Source organism: Montipora foliosa, chromosome 12, assembly GCF_036669935.1.
Source record: "Montipora foliosa isolate CH-2021 chromosome 12, ASM3666993v2, whole genome shotgun sequence".
Taxonomy (NCBI): domain Eukaryota; kingdom Metazoa; phylum Cnidaria; class Anthozoa; order Scleractinia; family Acroporidae; genus Montipora; species Montipora foliosa.
This window is the reverse complement of record NC_090880.1, coordinates 41,263,527-41,275,899: the sequence shown is the minus strand read 5'-3', so window position 1 is coordinate 41,275,899 and position 12,373 is coordinate 41,263,527. Positions and strand designations below refer to the sequence as shown.

At 39.0% G+C, this 12,373-nt stretch overlaps 1 protein-coding gene across 1 annotated transcript in view; it reads right to left on the bottom strand.

Moving 5' to 3' along the window:
• Positions 1-1,112: 1,112 nt before the first annotated feature.
• Positions 1,113-12,373, bottom strand: part of LOC137979873 (tRNA (adenine(58)-N(1))-methyltransferase non-catalytic subunit TRM6-like) — a 14,725-nt gene continuing 3,464 nt past the window's right edge. The window contains exons 3-13 of the mRNA XM_068827190.1: positions 11,676-11,779; positions 11,496-11,587; positions 10,682-10,765; positions 9,855-9,979; positions 9,061-9,106; positions 8,040-8,134; positions 7,748-7,887; positions 7,066-7,145; positions 5,102-5,204; positions 2,239-2,325; positions 1,113-1,499 (exon numbers count right to left, since the gene is read on the bottom strand). Of these exons, the coding sequence (XP_068683291.1) occupies positions 1,350-1,499; positions 2,239-2,325; positions 5,102-5,204; positions 7,066-7,145; positions 7,748-7,887; positions 8,040-8,134; positions 9,061-9,106; positions 9,855-9,979; positions 10,682-10,765; positions 11,496-11,587; positions 11,676-11,779 (1,106 nt within the window). The 3' untranslated portion in view covers positions 1,113-1,349. The remainder of the gene's footprint in view (positions 1,500-2,238; positions 2,326-5,101; positions 5,205-7,065; positions 7,146-7,747; positions 7,888-8,039; positions 8,135-9,060; positions 9,107-9,854; positions 9,980-10,681; positions 10,766-11,495; positions 11,588-11,675; positions 11,780-12,373) is intronic.

Genomic DNA, 12,373 nt, shown 5'->3' with positions numbered 1-12,373 from the left:
GAAGTTTCCTGCGGTGTCCCCTTCTGGGGGAGGGGGATCCACTGGTTGGGTCATATTTTTTTTCCCCCTTCCCCCCCCCCCCCCCCCAATTTAACTTTTTTCTGGGTCTAGTCTACTCGCGTGTCCCGTAACTTATCTCTTGAGTCCCCAGGCCATCGTTGAATGAGCGCCCACTGAGACAAGATTACTACTTTCCACATTTTGAACTGTATCGTGGTAGCCTTCGTGGAAGAAGATGGTCCATGTCCTTTGGACACACTTCCACACTTCCGCGTAAATGTACAAAATCTTGTAGTATCTTTGTTTTTCTTTTTTCCCTCACTTTTTTCTTCTGTCACCGTAATTTGCATTTCAAATAAGTGTGAACAATAAACTTAACTTAGTCCCGGACTTAGTCGTCAACACAAAACAGTGTGATTGCAATGTTCAATAAAATCAAGTCCCTCTTTCAGCTCAAGAATTCAAAGGAATACGCCGATGTTAGAACGATAACGTTTAACCTAATTATAGACCAACAGATTTTTCATGTGTGGAAAGGTCAGTTACAACTTGAAAGAATATTTTTTATCACAACACTTATCGCCCAGGGCGGTGTTGTCAGACCGGTTTTTCAGAAATCAGATTTACTGAGGGCCGAGCTAAACCACTTTTAACCCGCTAATACATGCTAATAGCGATCTCATTAACAACTCTGTTTGGTTTCAGCTTTGCGGAAACCGCCCATCATTAACACCGTTCGTCTCTCTACAAAAATTTAACACGTGTGACGACCGCACGGATATATTAACTATGCGCAGAAGGAGGAACACTAAATTTTGATATGACCGTACCGTATTTTTTCCCTCTTGTTGCGGTCACTGGTCGCGATTCCCGGTTTCCGACACACGCGCAGTAGCAGTGACGATGGATTTCCGTAACCGTTCGCAACCACCACTCCTTCATATTTCTGAAAATTTTTTTCACAAGTTGAGCACCGAGACTCACTTCGAAACAAGAGACAAACAGGAACTCGGAAATGGCCCATTTTAGAGAAACAGAGGGTCACCGCAGAAGCCCAGCTCCCTGGTCACCGGAAGTGAAGCGTCTTTCTCATCAACTCACACAATATCCTATTTGAATTTGCAAGTGTCTTTTAATATAGAGACAGGGTCTCCAAGAGATACAAAAACTCCACCGTCGTCCGTCCCTCTCTAAAAACCGTCACTAGTTAGATCTCTTTACTGGGAAAGAAACGATGCTTGTAAATTGATAATTTACTCCCAAAATTGAAATTATAGGTAGGTAGCCAGCTAATGCGAAAAATGATTTAGCTTTCGTCCAGATGAGGCCTCATTTATTGGCAAATAACTTCAACTGCATTCTTCTAATTTTGGCTTCTTGGCCGGAGTAGGGCTTTCTGTGTTCTGTGGAGCTTCGGCTGGGTCGACTGTGATGCCACTCAACAGATAGCCCCCCGAACCGTTCATTGAAATCTCCGGATGGGTTCTCGCTGGTAAAACCTGGAGAGAAAACGAAGGAAGGAAGGTTAAAAAAAAATGTACAAAAATTTGGTTTTATCAACGGAGTTGATAAGGTAAATTGGCCACCGTACAGATATTCTAAAAGCTGGCGTTTCGAGCGTTAATAGCCCTTCGTCTATTCGCTCTGACGAAGGGCTAACGCTCGAAACGTCAGCTTTTAGAATCTCTGTACGGTGGCCAATTTACACCATCATCTCCCTTGATAAAACCAAATTTTTGTATACTACTTCCCCACCGACGCAGCACCACAGTTTCTTTAGAAACTAGCAACTTTATACAAAAAAATGTGTCGTTCTTAGTCACCATTTGGGAATTTAAGCAAACTCCCGCATTGTCAACGAAAATGTCACTACAAAATATAACTTCGCGCTGTCGTAGGTATTTCGAGATAATTCCAACTTGTTCATGTACGTTGTACAATATGGGCGAACTATCCTACAATCAGAATGGTACGACAGTCCTACAACCAGATATGGGCGAACTATTCTTCAACTCCATTCATGCAAACGCGCGATAGCTTCGGGTTTGCGCGATTGGAATCTATCGCTCCATTGGCCTTGCTGAATTCCCAAATTTTAAACGGGAATTTTTGCGGGTTTTGTTCACTAACTTGACGGGAGATGACGTAATTTGAAAACCAGCCATTCCCTGTGTTGAAACGGAAAACTAAGGAATGAAATCACTTTCTCGGGGTAAGTGAAAACCTGCTTCCTGCTACCTGATAATGACGTAACCAAGTTTCAGTCAAGTGGATGTTGATAGCGGTCCCCTTTTCTCTCAAATTCACGTAGCATTCCATGAGCGGCTAAAAATGAAGAACAAAAGTTTCAAAAACATTTAAAGGGTGGATAAAAAGCGGGCGAAGGAGCTCAGAGCCCGATTAAACGGTATAAATATTTGCTTCAATCTTCGTTCAACATTCTTCCCTGCTTGCAGCCGTCTCTTTTCGTTTTGCGTTCAGCGCTAGGCTGATGAATACTTAAGGAAGATTCTTGTTCTTCAAAAACGAGCCCTTCGCAGTATTTTCTTTTGTAATACTAGATCCGATGCTATCCCATTGTTTGTCGTTTCTAATATTCTGCCAATTGATATGCTTTACTTTGAAACAGTATCTACCCTTGTGCATGATATCTCTAATAATACTGTACCGAAGAACAGTCAGAAACTTTTTAATCGCTCATCTAGCATTCATCCATGTAATACACGATCATCAGCCATGGGCAACTATTATGTCAGCGAATCGCGACTGGGCTTGGGCAATTAGGAAATTGCCTTCATCCTGACTGGCGCGCGTTTGCAAAAAGGCTACTCAAAATACAAATTAGGCAATTTCTGCATACAGTGCTTGGAGCTGACGCCCCCTCGTTGATATCAAAACTGAATAATCATTTCCCTATGGGAAGTTGTCCATTAAGTATGTATGTGTGCTTGTATGCAAGCATGCACGAGCAAAGGCGACTTAAGCAGAAGCACTGTCTGTTTTTATTCAGCCCCATTTACACGAGCAATGTTTCCTTGACAAGTTTGTCTTGACAAGGAAAAATTGCTCGTGTAGATGGGGAAAAGTGGACAAATTTTCCTTGTCAAGGGAAATCCGGCGTGCTATCTTTTCCTTGACAAGGAAAAATTGTCAAGTCAGAAATTTGCTCGTGTAGACGGATAACAAGGAAAATGTGACAAGGATATTATTGATTTTTAGTGCCCCAAACTTGTCAAGGGAAACTTGCTGATCGTCTACACGAACAAGGAAACCTTGTCAATGGAAAATTGTAAAGAAAAACTTGTTGATCATCTACAGGAGCAATAAAAATTGACAAGTAAACTTGTCAAGGAAAAACTGCTCGTGTAAATGGGGCTTTGGGGAGCTTACGAAGCGACGACGCCGACGGCAACGACGACGCTACAAAACAATAGGTTTAGTGAGCAAAAACAATGGCTCTGCACGCTCTGCACGTGCGTTTTACATTTTGGTACATTTCTTTGCCGTCATCTCCTAAACGACGACGTGAAATGACCAAATTCAAGGTTCTGTGGAGAACGTTAACACATGACGACGAATTTTAAGTTCTCTCTCTACGCTTCCAACCCACTCATACCAGTTTAATTCCTAGACAGTTACTACACATTTTTAACGCGAAACGACATGAAATAGTTTCGTAGTGATATGAATGACGCGAACTTGTATTTTTAAATGAAGTCCTCGTAGCCGTCGTCGTCCTCGTTTCGTAAGCTCCCTATTAAGTGTACGAAAGGCACTTTTGACCTAAACGCTAGCAAAACCAAGATTTTACCAGCATTTAAATGTTTTTTTTTTTTCATATCATTGAAATTCTGACAAAAATTCTAATAATCTTGATGAAGGCGAGTAGACAATGCGGACGCTTTCGAAGGACCCTTTATTCCGCATACAGTGGATGCTTAAGTTGACGCCCCAGAACCCAGCATTAATTTCAAAACTGAATAATCATTACTACCGTAACCTATAGTTCTGTTTTATTCCTTTACTAGGCGTTCTCTTATTTTCATAACGTTGTCATAATTATGCAATTTTTCTTCAGTCTGTCTATTGTATAATCCCAATGTGTATTGCTAGGTTTAATTATATTTTAATATCATTTCTTGTAAGTTTAGTGCCATGTATTCCATTACAATGCACGCCTCGATTAGCATTGCTATATGTGTGTAGTGTTCATTGTAAAATTTAACTGTAAGTTTTGAAAATAAACTTGAACTTGAACTTGTTCTGTTCATTGATCACGTTTCATTGGCTCTAAAAAGCCCCTACGGGAAGTGGTCAATCAAGCATGTATCTTAGCAAATAAACATGAAACTAAACATGAACTTGAACTTGTTCTGTTCATTGATCAGTTTCATTGGCTCTAAAAATCCCCTATGGGAAGTGATCAATCAAGTATGTATCTTAGCACGACATACAACACCAACCCCCTGCTGCAGCTGTTTGCTTGCCTCACACCGCCGCGACAAGTCGCCTTGTGTGACACGGTTAATTCTATGAAAATCATTGTCGCTGCGGCAGAATTTTGTCGCCGCGATCAGTCGCACGAATTCAAACTGGTTTGAATTCGTGCGACTGATCGCGGTGACTAATCGCAGTGAAAAAAATTGGGGAAAGCAGCGTTGTCACACCGTTTTTACACTTCCGGCAAAAAGTCGCTGCGACAAAATATAAATGAACCAATGAGAGAGCGTCATATGGTCAGCCATATTGAATTAGAAAACTATTTCACATGCCTCCTCACACGAGGTCACTGCGTGTGCACCGAACAGGAGTCGTGATTTGATTTGCAAGAAGTACACACGGAGCAACTTGTTGCAGAGACCTGTCGCTGCGACTTGTCGCCTGGCCGTGTGTCCTGGCCTTGACAGAGAAAAGCGAGTAAAGTTAATTTCGCTTTCATCAATGTTTTGTTCTGCGCGCGTGCAATATGCAGTTCGTTGATCGCAAGCATTTTGCATGCATGCACGTGCCCACATCTTGGACGCACGCACGTTGGTATGTAAATGAATGCTAGTTAGATATTCAGAAACCTTTCAACAGTTCAAGTCAGGTGGTGCCTTACCTCTTTGTACTGACAAAATATCACAAAAGGTCTTGAAGGAGCAAGACGGGGAATAAGCGACAGCACTATGGGGCTGGGCTGGAAGCGACTCACCACCACGAGACTACAAAATAACACAGGATTGTATAGAATCAGTGAACACACAATGACTTTAACTTCCTACGGAATTAAACAACAAGTAAGTCCATGTCCTTTCTCAAAAGACTACAGGTTTTACATTTGCAATTTTGGAATTCTTTGGAATCCTATCCTTTATATACTGATAATATTCAAATGAAGTGAAGCTATGATCCTCGCAGTTATGAACGCAATTTTTGCAATTGCGTAAAGAAGCCTGAAAAATTCAGAACTTCAACGGGGTTTGAACCCGTGACCTCGCGATACCGGTGCTACGTTCTAACCAACTGAGCTTTGCGTTCATAACTGCGAGGATCATAGCTTCACTTGATTTCATATCCGTAGTTCATATATGATCCGTTTCATATATCATTTCATCGTTGATTCATTCCTCACAGGAACATTAGAACCCACAAATGACCAGCTCCCAACGTCAGTGGTTTCATAGCTCAGTTGGTTTAATAGAGCGTCGCACCGGTATCGCGACGTCACGGGTTAAAACCCCTTAGAAGTCCTGAAATTTTCAGGCTTCTCTACGCAATTGCAAAAATTGCGTTCATAACTGCGAGGATCATAGCTTCACTTGATTTCATATCCGCAGTTCATATAAGATCCGTTTCATATATCATTTCATCGTGGACTCATTCCTCGCGGGAACATTAGAACCCATGCACAAATGACCAGCTCCCAATGTCAGTGGCTTCATAGCTCAGTTGGTTTAATAGAGCGTCGCACCGGTATCGCGAGGTCGCGGGGTCAAACCCCGTTGAAGTCCTGAAATTTTCAGGCTTCTTTACGCAATTGCAAAAATTGCGTTCATAACTGCGAGGATCATAGCTTCACTTGATTTTATATCCGCAGTTCATATATGATCCGGTTCATTTCATCGTTAATATTCAAATGGCCTTCAAAAGAATTGGGAGCAGGTGGGGAGTGGGGGTGGGGAGTGGGAAGGGGGGGGGGGTGAGGCCAGCCAGATTGACGTCCTACGAAAAATTCAGTCCAAGTGCTTTCCGAAAAGACTACACTTTCGTAAATCTAATTACACTATGAAGTAGAATATAATCCTTTAAACAGCGCACTAATTTCTATATGATATTCTCAAATCTGCTTTGCAAGACTGAAATTCTTGAAGCCTTTCCCGTTCATTTTGTATAAATAAAGTGAGGAGAAAATTGGACTTGAAGGGTTAAATGTTAGCAGTCAGAGGTGACGTAAGACCAGCAAGAGTAACAATTTGGGAATAGCACAGATGATGGTGGGAGCAATGTCCTCCCACCTTTAAATCCACGACTCGATTCCCTCGAACTTAGCGTCGCACGTGGACCGATGTTAAGATTTTTAGATCATGGCAGATGAGAAAGTTACTTAGGCATTAACGAAACTGAGGAAAGATTGGAAAATTCGTGCTGAATCCATGATGACTGCGGTAACGTGCAGTGTTCTACCAATGAGCAATTGAGCAAACTTGGAGTTCATAATAAACACGTAAAGGATGAACGTATCTATATTTAGGCTGTTTAAATGTGACCTGAGTTCGTTGGTTCTCTACTTTTTTTTAAAGAGGTTTTCCTGTGGGCACTCTAGTTTTTCCACTCTCATCAAAATCCACCTCCCTAAGTCTCCAAAATACGTCGAGGACTTTAATAAGCTCGGCTTCAATGTTCCCAGTCTCTTCTATCTCTTCTCTCAAAGTCTTCGCGTTCATAAACGCTTCACACAACTGTAGTTTGACGGTGCCTGGATGTAAGACGTCTATGAGTCTGCTCATTTTCAAAAAACGAGTCTTCGTTAATTTTTTAACATATGGGAATCCGTAATACAGCCACTGCCTCAGTACATCTTACCTGTCTAAGTTGCCTTTTTCTAACTCTTCTCGTGCCTTAGTATCCTCGTTTTGCCTGCGCATTCTTCGGGTCAACTTTTCCTGTTTAAAAAAAAAAACAAACTAGTGGTGACCTCTTTTATGAACAAGTTCGCTTCGTCAGGGCAAACCTGTAGCCTAGAACCATTTCAGGATCAAACGTTTACGACGATGTAACCCTTTCACTTGTAAATGGCGGATTTATGATATAACCCATGATAATTCAAAACATTCAATTAATATCGATTCCCCACATTTCTCGCTCCTTCCTGTTGAATTACCGAAGAATCCAAGAAAAAATCTTTGATCAAAATCAATTTAATATTGTTCTCATTTGATTAATAATATAGTAAATATATGACGGTCTTGAAACTGGAATTTAAAAAAACCCGTGTCCCTGTTGGGATTTGAACCCAGGGGTCGCGGGATAAAAGAACTCCGACTGGACCAACACTCATGGTCTTTAGAAAAAAAAAGGAGAAAAATGCTCCCTTTTGTAATGACATCCGCAAATGTTAAGACTCTCTTAGCCATACCAAGCTACTCTTAAATCCGAGGGTAAAGAAAGATGCGATGAAGATATGATGATGTTGGATGTGCACGTAATTGCATGCATTTCTGAACTAACTTTTAGGAAACTGAATCCTATGGAAGCAAGATTTTACCTCCTCGGACAGAGAATTTCCCGCAACCTCTTCCGGTACGAAATGACTACTTCCATCTGGTACCGTTTCCTTTGTCTCTGTTCTTGATCGATCTTCTCCGTTACTGAAGCGATCTGCCGACTTTCGTCTTAGCTCGTCATCTAAAAATTATGGAGAATACAAAAAAAGTTGGCCGTTCGCTCCTGAATATTTTTTTTGACCACGAAAAATAGTGGAAATAATGCAGAAGAGAAGGAGTTTTTTGAAAAATACTAAATGTGGCTCCTCACCTAAAAACGTTTCTCTGCCATACCTGTATTTTGTCTAAGTGTGGTAATTTTGTCCATTGGAAATCCACACAAGCACTCCATGAAACTCTTTGGGAAATTAAAATAATCAAGTGCTTGCCTAAAACCAGACAATTAATGTTCACGAATTATAAAATGCATTGAAGCATCTTTACTTCCATACAAATTATCTAGCGTGTGCCCTTTATGGGGCCTGTTTGAACCTGGGCTTCCTGTGCAACAGGAATCACAAGTGGACCTTTTGGCAAACGTTCTACCTCTTTAAACAAGTTATTTCTAGTGGCAGAAATATTTTACAGCACATCTAGAGCCATCTGCCTCATACCAGTTGCAAAAGGATCGAGGGCAAGAACTATTCCAAGGATGCAGCACATCAAGGGATCCCTTCCTGTGACCTTTCATATAAACCCGTAACCTAACCCTTTCCTGTTTGGAAAAGATGCCAGGGTAATAATGACACAAAAGACCTATTTGTTTAAAGTTTTGGATAGGAAGTTTCAAATAGATTGTGATCACGAGATAGAGAGTACTCATATAAAATTCTTTACTGTAAAAGCAACAATATTATTGCAATAGTATTATTGTTTGCTCAAGCGCTGAAAAATGAAAAAAATGTAAAATTTCTAAAGGATCAGTGTCAGTGTGACAACTTCTGGTCAATAGTCGATTTCATTTTGATCACAATAATGTTGAAATAGTTTCATCTTGATTTAGCGTGAATCTAGAGCAAAACAATCATCAAAAATTGGTTTTATTGAGTAGACCTTATGCAAGTTAATTACAACATGAAAAATTGAAAACATCCACCCAATACTTTTAGGCTTGCACTCAACTCTTTGATAACCATTCATTGCGAAAAGCAGGTCAAATTAGTATGCACTGCTTTAAAAAAAGTAATTCAGAGGAAACAATGTTTTTCAGTATTTTGTGGCTTCCATCAACCAAACAGTATCCTTTGGATATTCATTTTGTTATTAAACATATTTTTACAGTGTCCCTTTGAGCTACCCCTCAACAAAGACCCACCTTCCTGGAAAATCCCCTGAGTAGATCTGAATGAGACTTCCCAGACCTATATAAAAAATTATGCAATGAGATAGACCTCTAGCAATCTCCTCAGAGTCACTCCACCTGCGAAATTTAATGGTCAAACAATGGAGCAAAACAATTGAGGGAGGATGTCCCTCCAAACTTTAGCTCCAGCGGGTGAAAGCTTCCAGTTCAATTGAATCTGAAGGGATTGCTGGCAGTCTAGGCCTGGAATGGGATTACAGACAAACTTAAGCAGTACAGTAGGTCAGAGCAGTCTGGTATCGCTGTTCTTCTCACTTGACAGGTGTTACAAGTTTTATTGGTTAAAATAATATTGTTTACAGTTATTTCATTGCAAATAAATCAGGAAAAATACAGATTAACCAAAATGCAGGAAGTATATATCATTCTGTAATTATTTGCTTCTTTAACATGGATAACCTTTTTAATCAGATGTCAGATTTTTTTTTTTTTTTTTTTTTCACATTTCAATCCCTTTAACAGATTTTTTCAGCGGCTTTTTTCTCCACTTTTCAGTTCCCAACCTTCCTGTTATTATCATTAAAAAAATGTAATCTCTCCACCAACCCCAAAATATCATTTGTGAACTAAGTTTTTTCCATGAACGTTTAACCTTGGCCGGCCATGTTCACATTACATGGCTTCTAAGGTCTACTAATGAATGAAAAAATTATACATCTTCTCAAATACCACAGATACTAGGTTTTGCAAATTTTTCCCTACTTGTAACCATTTGCGACAACATAAACTGACATTTTAACACTGACCTCCCATTCGGTCCAAAAGTGCACCAGCGACCATTCCTTGGCAGCTCTCAACCACCATTATTCGACAGTGTGCTTTCACATTTGACAAGGTTAAAATCTGAGATAGTGAGTCAAGTCTAAGCTCGCTAAGAAAACATAAGGGAAGTTAAGTGCAAGTAAATTATGTAATTAACCCATTGATTCCTGGGAGTGAGACTAACGTCAGATGATTTTACTGGTCAACTGGCAGCATCCTAGGGAGACTGAGGGTCAATCGTTCAACCAGCCAAACACTATGTTTCCTCCATTATTAAATTAAAGTCTTCATTTAATGCTGGTGGCACAAAGAAGTACTTACTGTATAAAATTACTTTCAATTGTTAAATTTTCTACCTCGGTTAATGCATTTCTTGTGCTCTGATTGGTTCACTCAATCTAGGATATCAGCTCATATACTGTACCTTAGTTTGACCTTATATGGCAAATGATTGCACTAAGCGTTGCTACGTGAAATTTTTTTTCACCGGAAAGCAAAATTTGGTAGCCTTAATGTAGTTTGTGCGTGTGTGTGTGTGTTGTAGCTTAGTGTTGTCCTAATGTAGTCATTTGTTTTGTTATTACTAAACGTAAACAATTAAAATAAATAAAATACAAAAAAAAAAACAGAAACTGGTGTTTTCCTTGGGATAATCAGTACTTTTAACCATAGATTGCAAGTTCTCAGCTTATCCATCCACCCACACTGCCTTGGTCCTTATCTTTATTAATACATTTTACAAAGAATCGACAAATAATCAAAAAATCAAAAAGATAATACTAACGTGTATTTTATACGTTACTGAGCTTACCATATTTTTGTTGCTCCCCTTGTATAGTACATCTGAGCTATGAGATCAGAGGTGGGTTGCAGAATTGAAAATCTGACAACATACCTAAGAGAAACCAATATGTTTACTTTTTCACATCATTCAGAAGATTGTAAAAAATCTGTGCAAGTTGCTAAGAGTATTTTAAAAAGAGTTATGGAATTGATTTTGAGACTTTTTAGAGTTTTTAAGGCCTCTCTTTGTAATGTGAAGTGCTTCTTTGTAGTTTCGTATTCTTAAAAGTCAGAGCTGTGGACATCATGATTGTCAGAGGTCAGATTCTTTGTCTTCCAATTTTAAACATAGCTGTGTATAAATAAGTTTTCTTTATTAGACTTTCATTTTAACTTCCTTAATACTGCAACAGTTGAAAGTTTGAACAGAGTTCAGATTAATGCCATTGATTCCTGGGTGTGAGACTTGAAAGATTTTACTATGTCTAATGGCAGATGATTTTACTCATCAACTGGGGGTTTCCTGGGCTGCCTGTTGAGTGAATGGGGTAAAGTTATTATTATTATTATTATTATTATTATTATTATTATTATTATTATTACTAGAATATCGATTAAATTATAATCTTATCCCACATTCTCAAAAAACACATTTTGTGGTAAAGATTTCTTCAACTGTCTTTCCTGCTAATTCTTCCTTTTGTTTCAGGTTTAATTAAACTCTAAAACCAATGGGGGCTGCTGATCACGTGGGAGACAACACTTTATATACATAGAAAATTCCATTTTATCATATATTAAACGTTGTCATCTGTAGAGTGGCTTGAGACTTTACTTCTCACTTTTTCATTTTCTTTTTCTTGTATTTAGCTTTGGAAAACTGTGTTCTGTCTTTAAATGTTGTACTGTTCTCAACAAGGTGTTCGACTATGTCCTGGAAAAGATACAGAAGAAAAATTAAAAGAAATTTACTCTCAGATAAAGTCTTGAAAATAGAAGCAATAAAGATCCTTTCTTTTCACCTTGCCACTAACTCCTTGTGCTTTCAAATTCATAATTTCATCTCTTGACAATTTCTGAGAAGAGCCATCAGTTTGAAGAAACTGGTTGTTCTTATCTTCATCTCCTGTGATTTTGTGATATATAATGACAAACAACAGTGTATATGTTTATCGGTGAGTGATTAACCCATTGACATGTAAAATCATCTGGTGTTAAACAAAGTAAAATAGTAAAAAGTAATTGGTCGGTTCAGGCCGGCTTGGGAGAGTTTACTTAACACCTGCCTGGCAAAAGTTTGAATTTTGATTTTTATCCAAAGGCTGTTCACTTTGTCAATGAGTGTAAGTTTTCGATTTTATGGTTCGCCATTACTCACGTTCAAAACTGACCAATTAGACCTCAGGGGGTTGAATCTAGAGAAAGGTGACGTCATTTTCTCACTAGCCTTAAAATTCAGCATGTAAATGCAGCTTATTATATATGCACAAAACAAGTTTATAAGTCTTAAAGACTGAAACTCCAGTGCTGCATATTTCTTCCGCTGCATACACACGCATTGCATTCTAAAACTACTGTAGTGAGTCTTTGACGTCATTTCTCTCAATCCAGCTTTCTCAAGATTTTAAAGTTAGTAATGGTGGACCATAAATTAGAAAATTTCAGTTAAAATAAACAGTTCTCTTTTTAAAATCAAGGCTCAAAACTTAACTTCATTCAA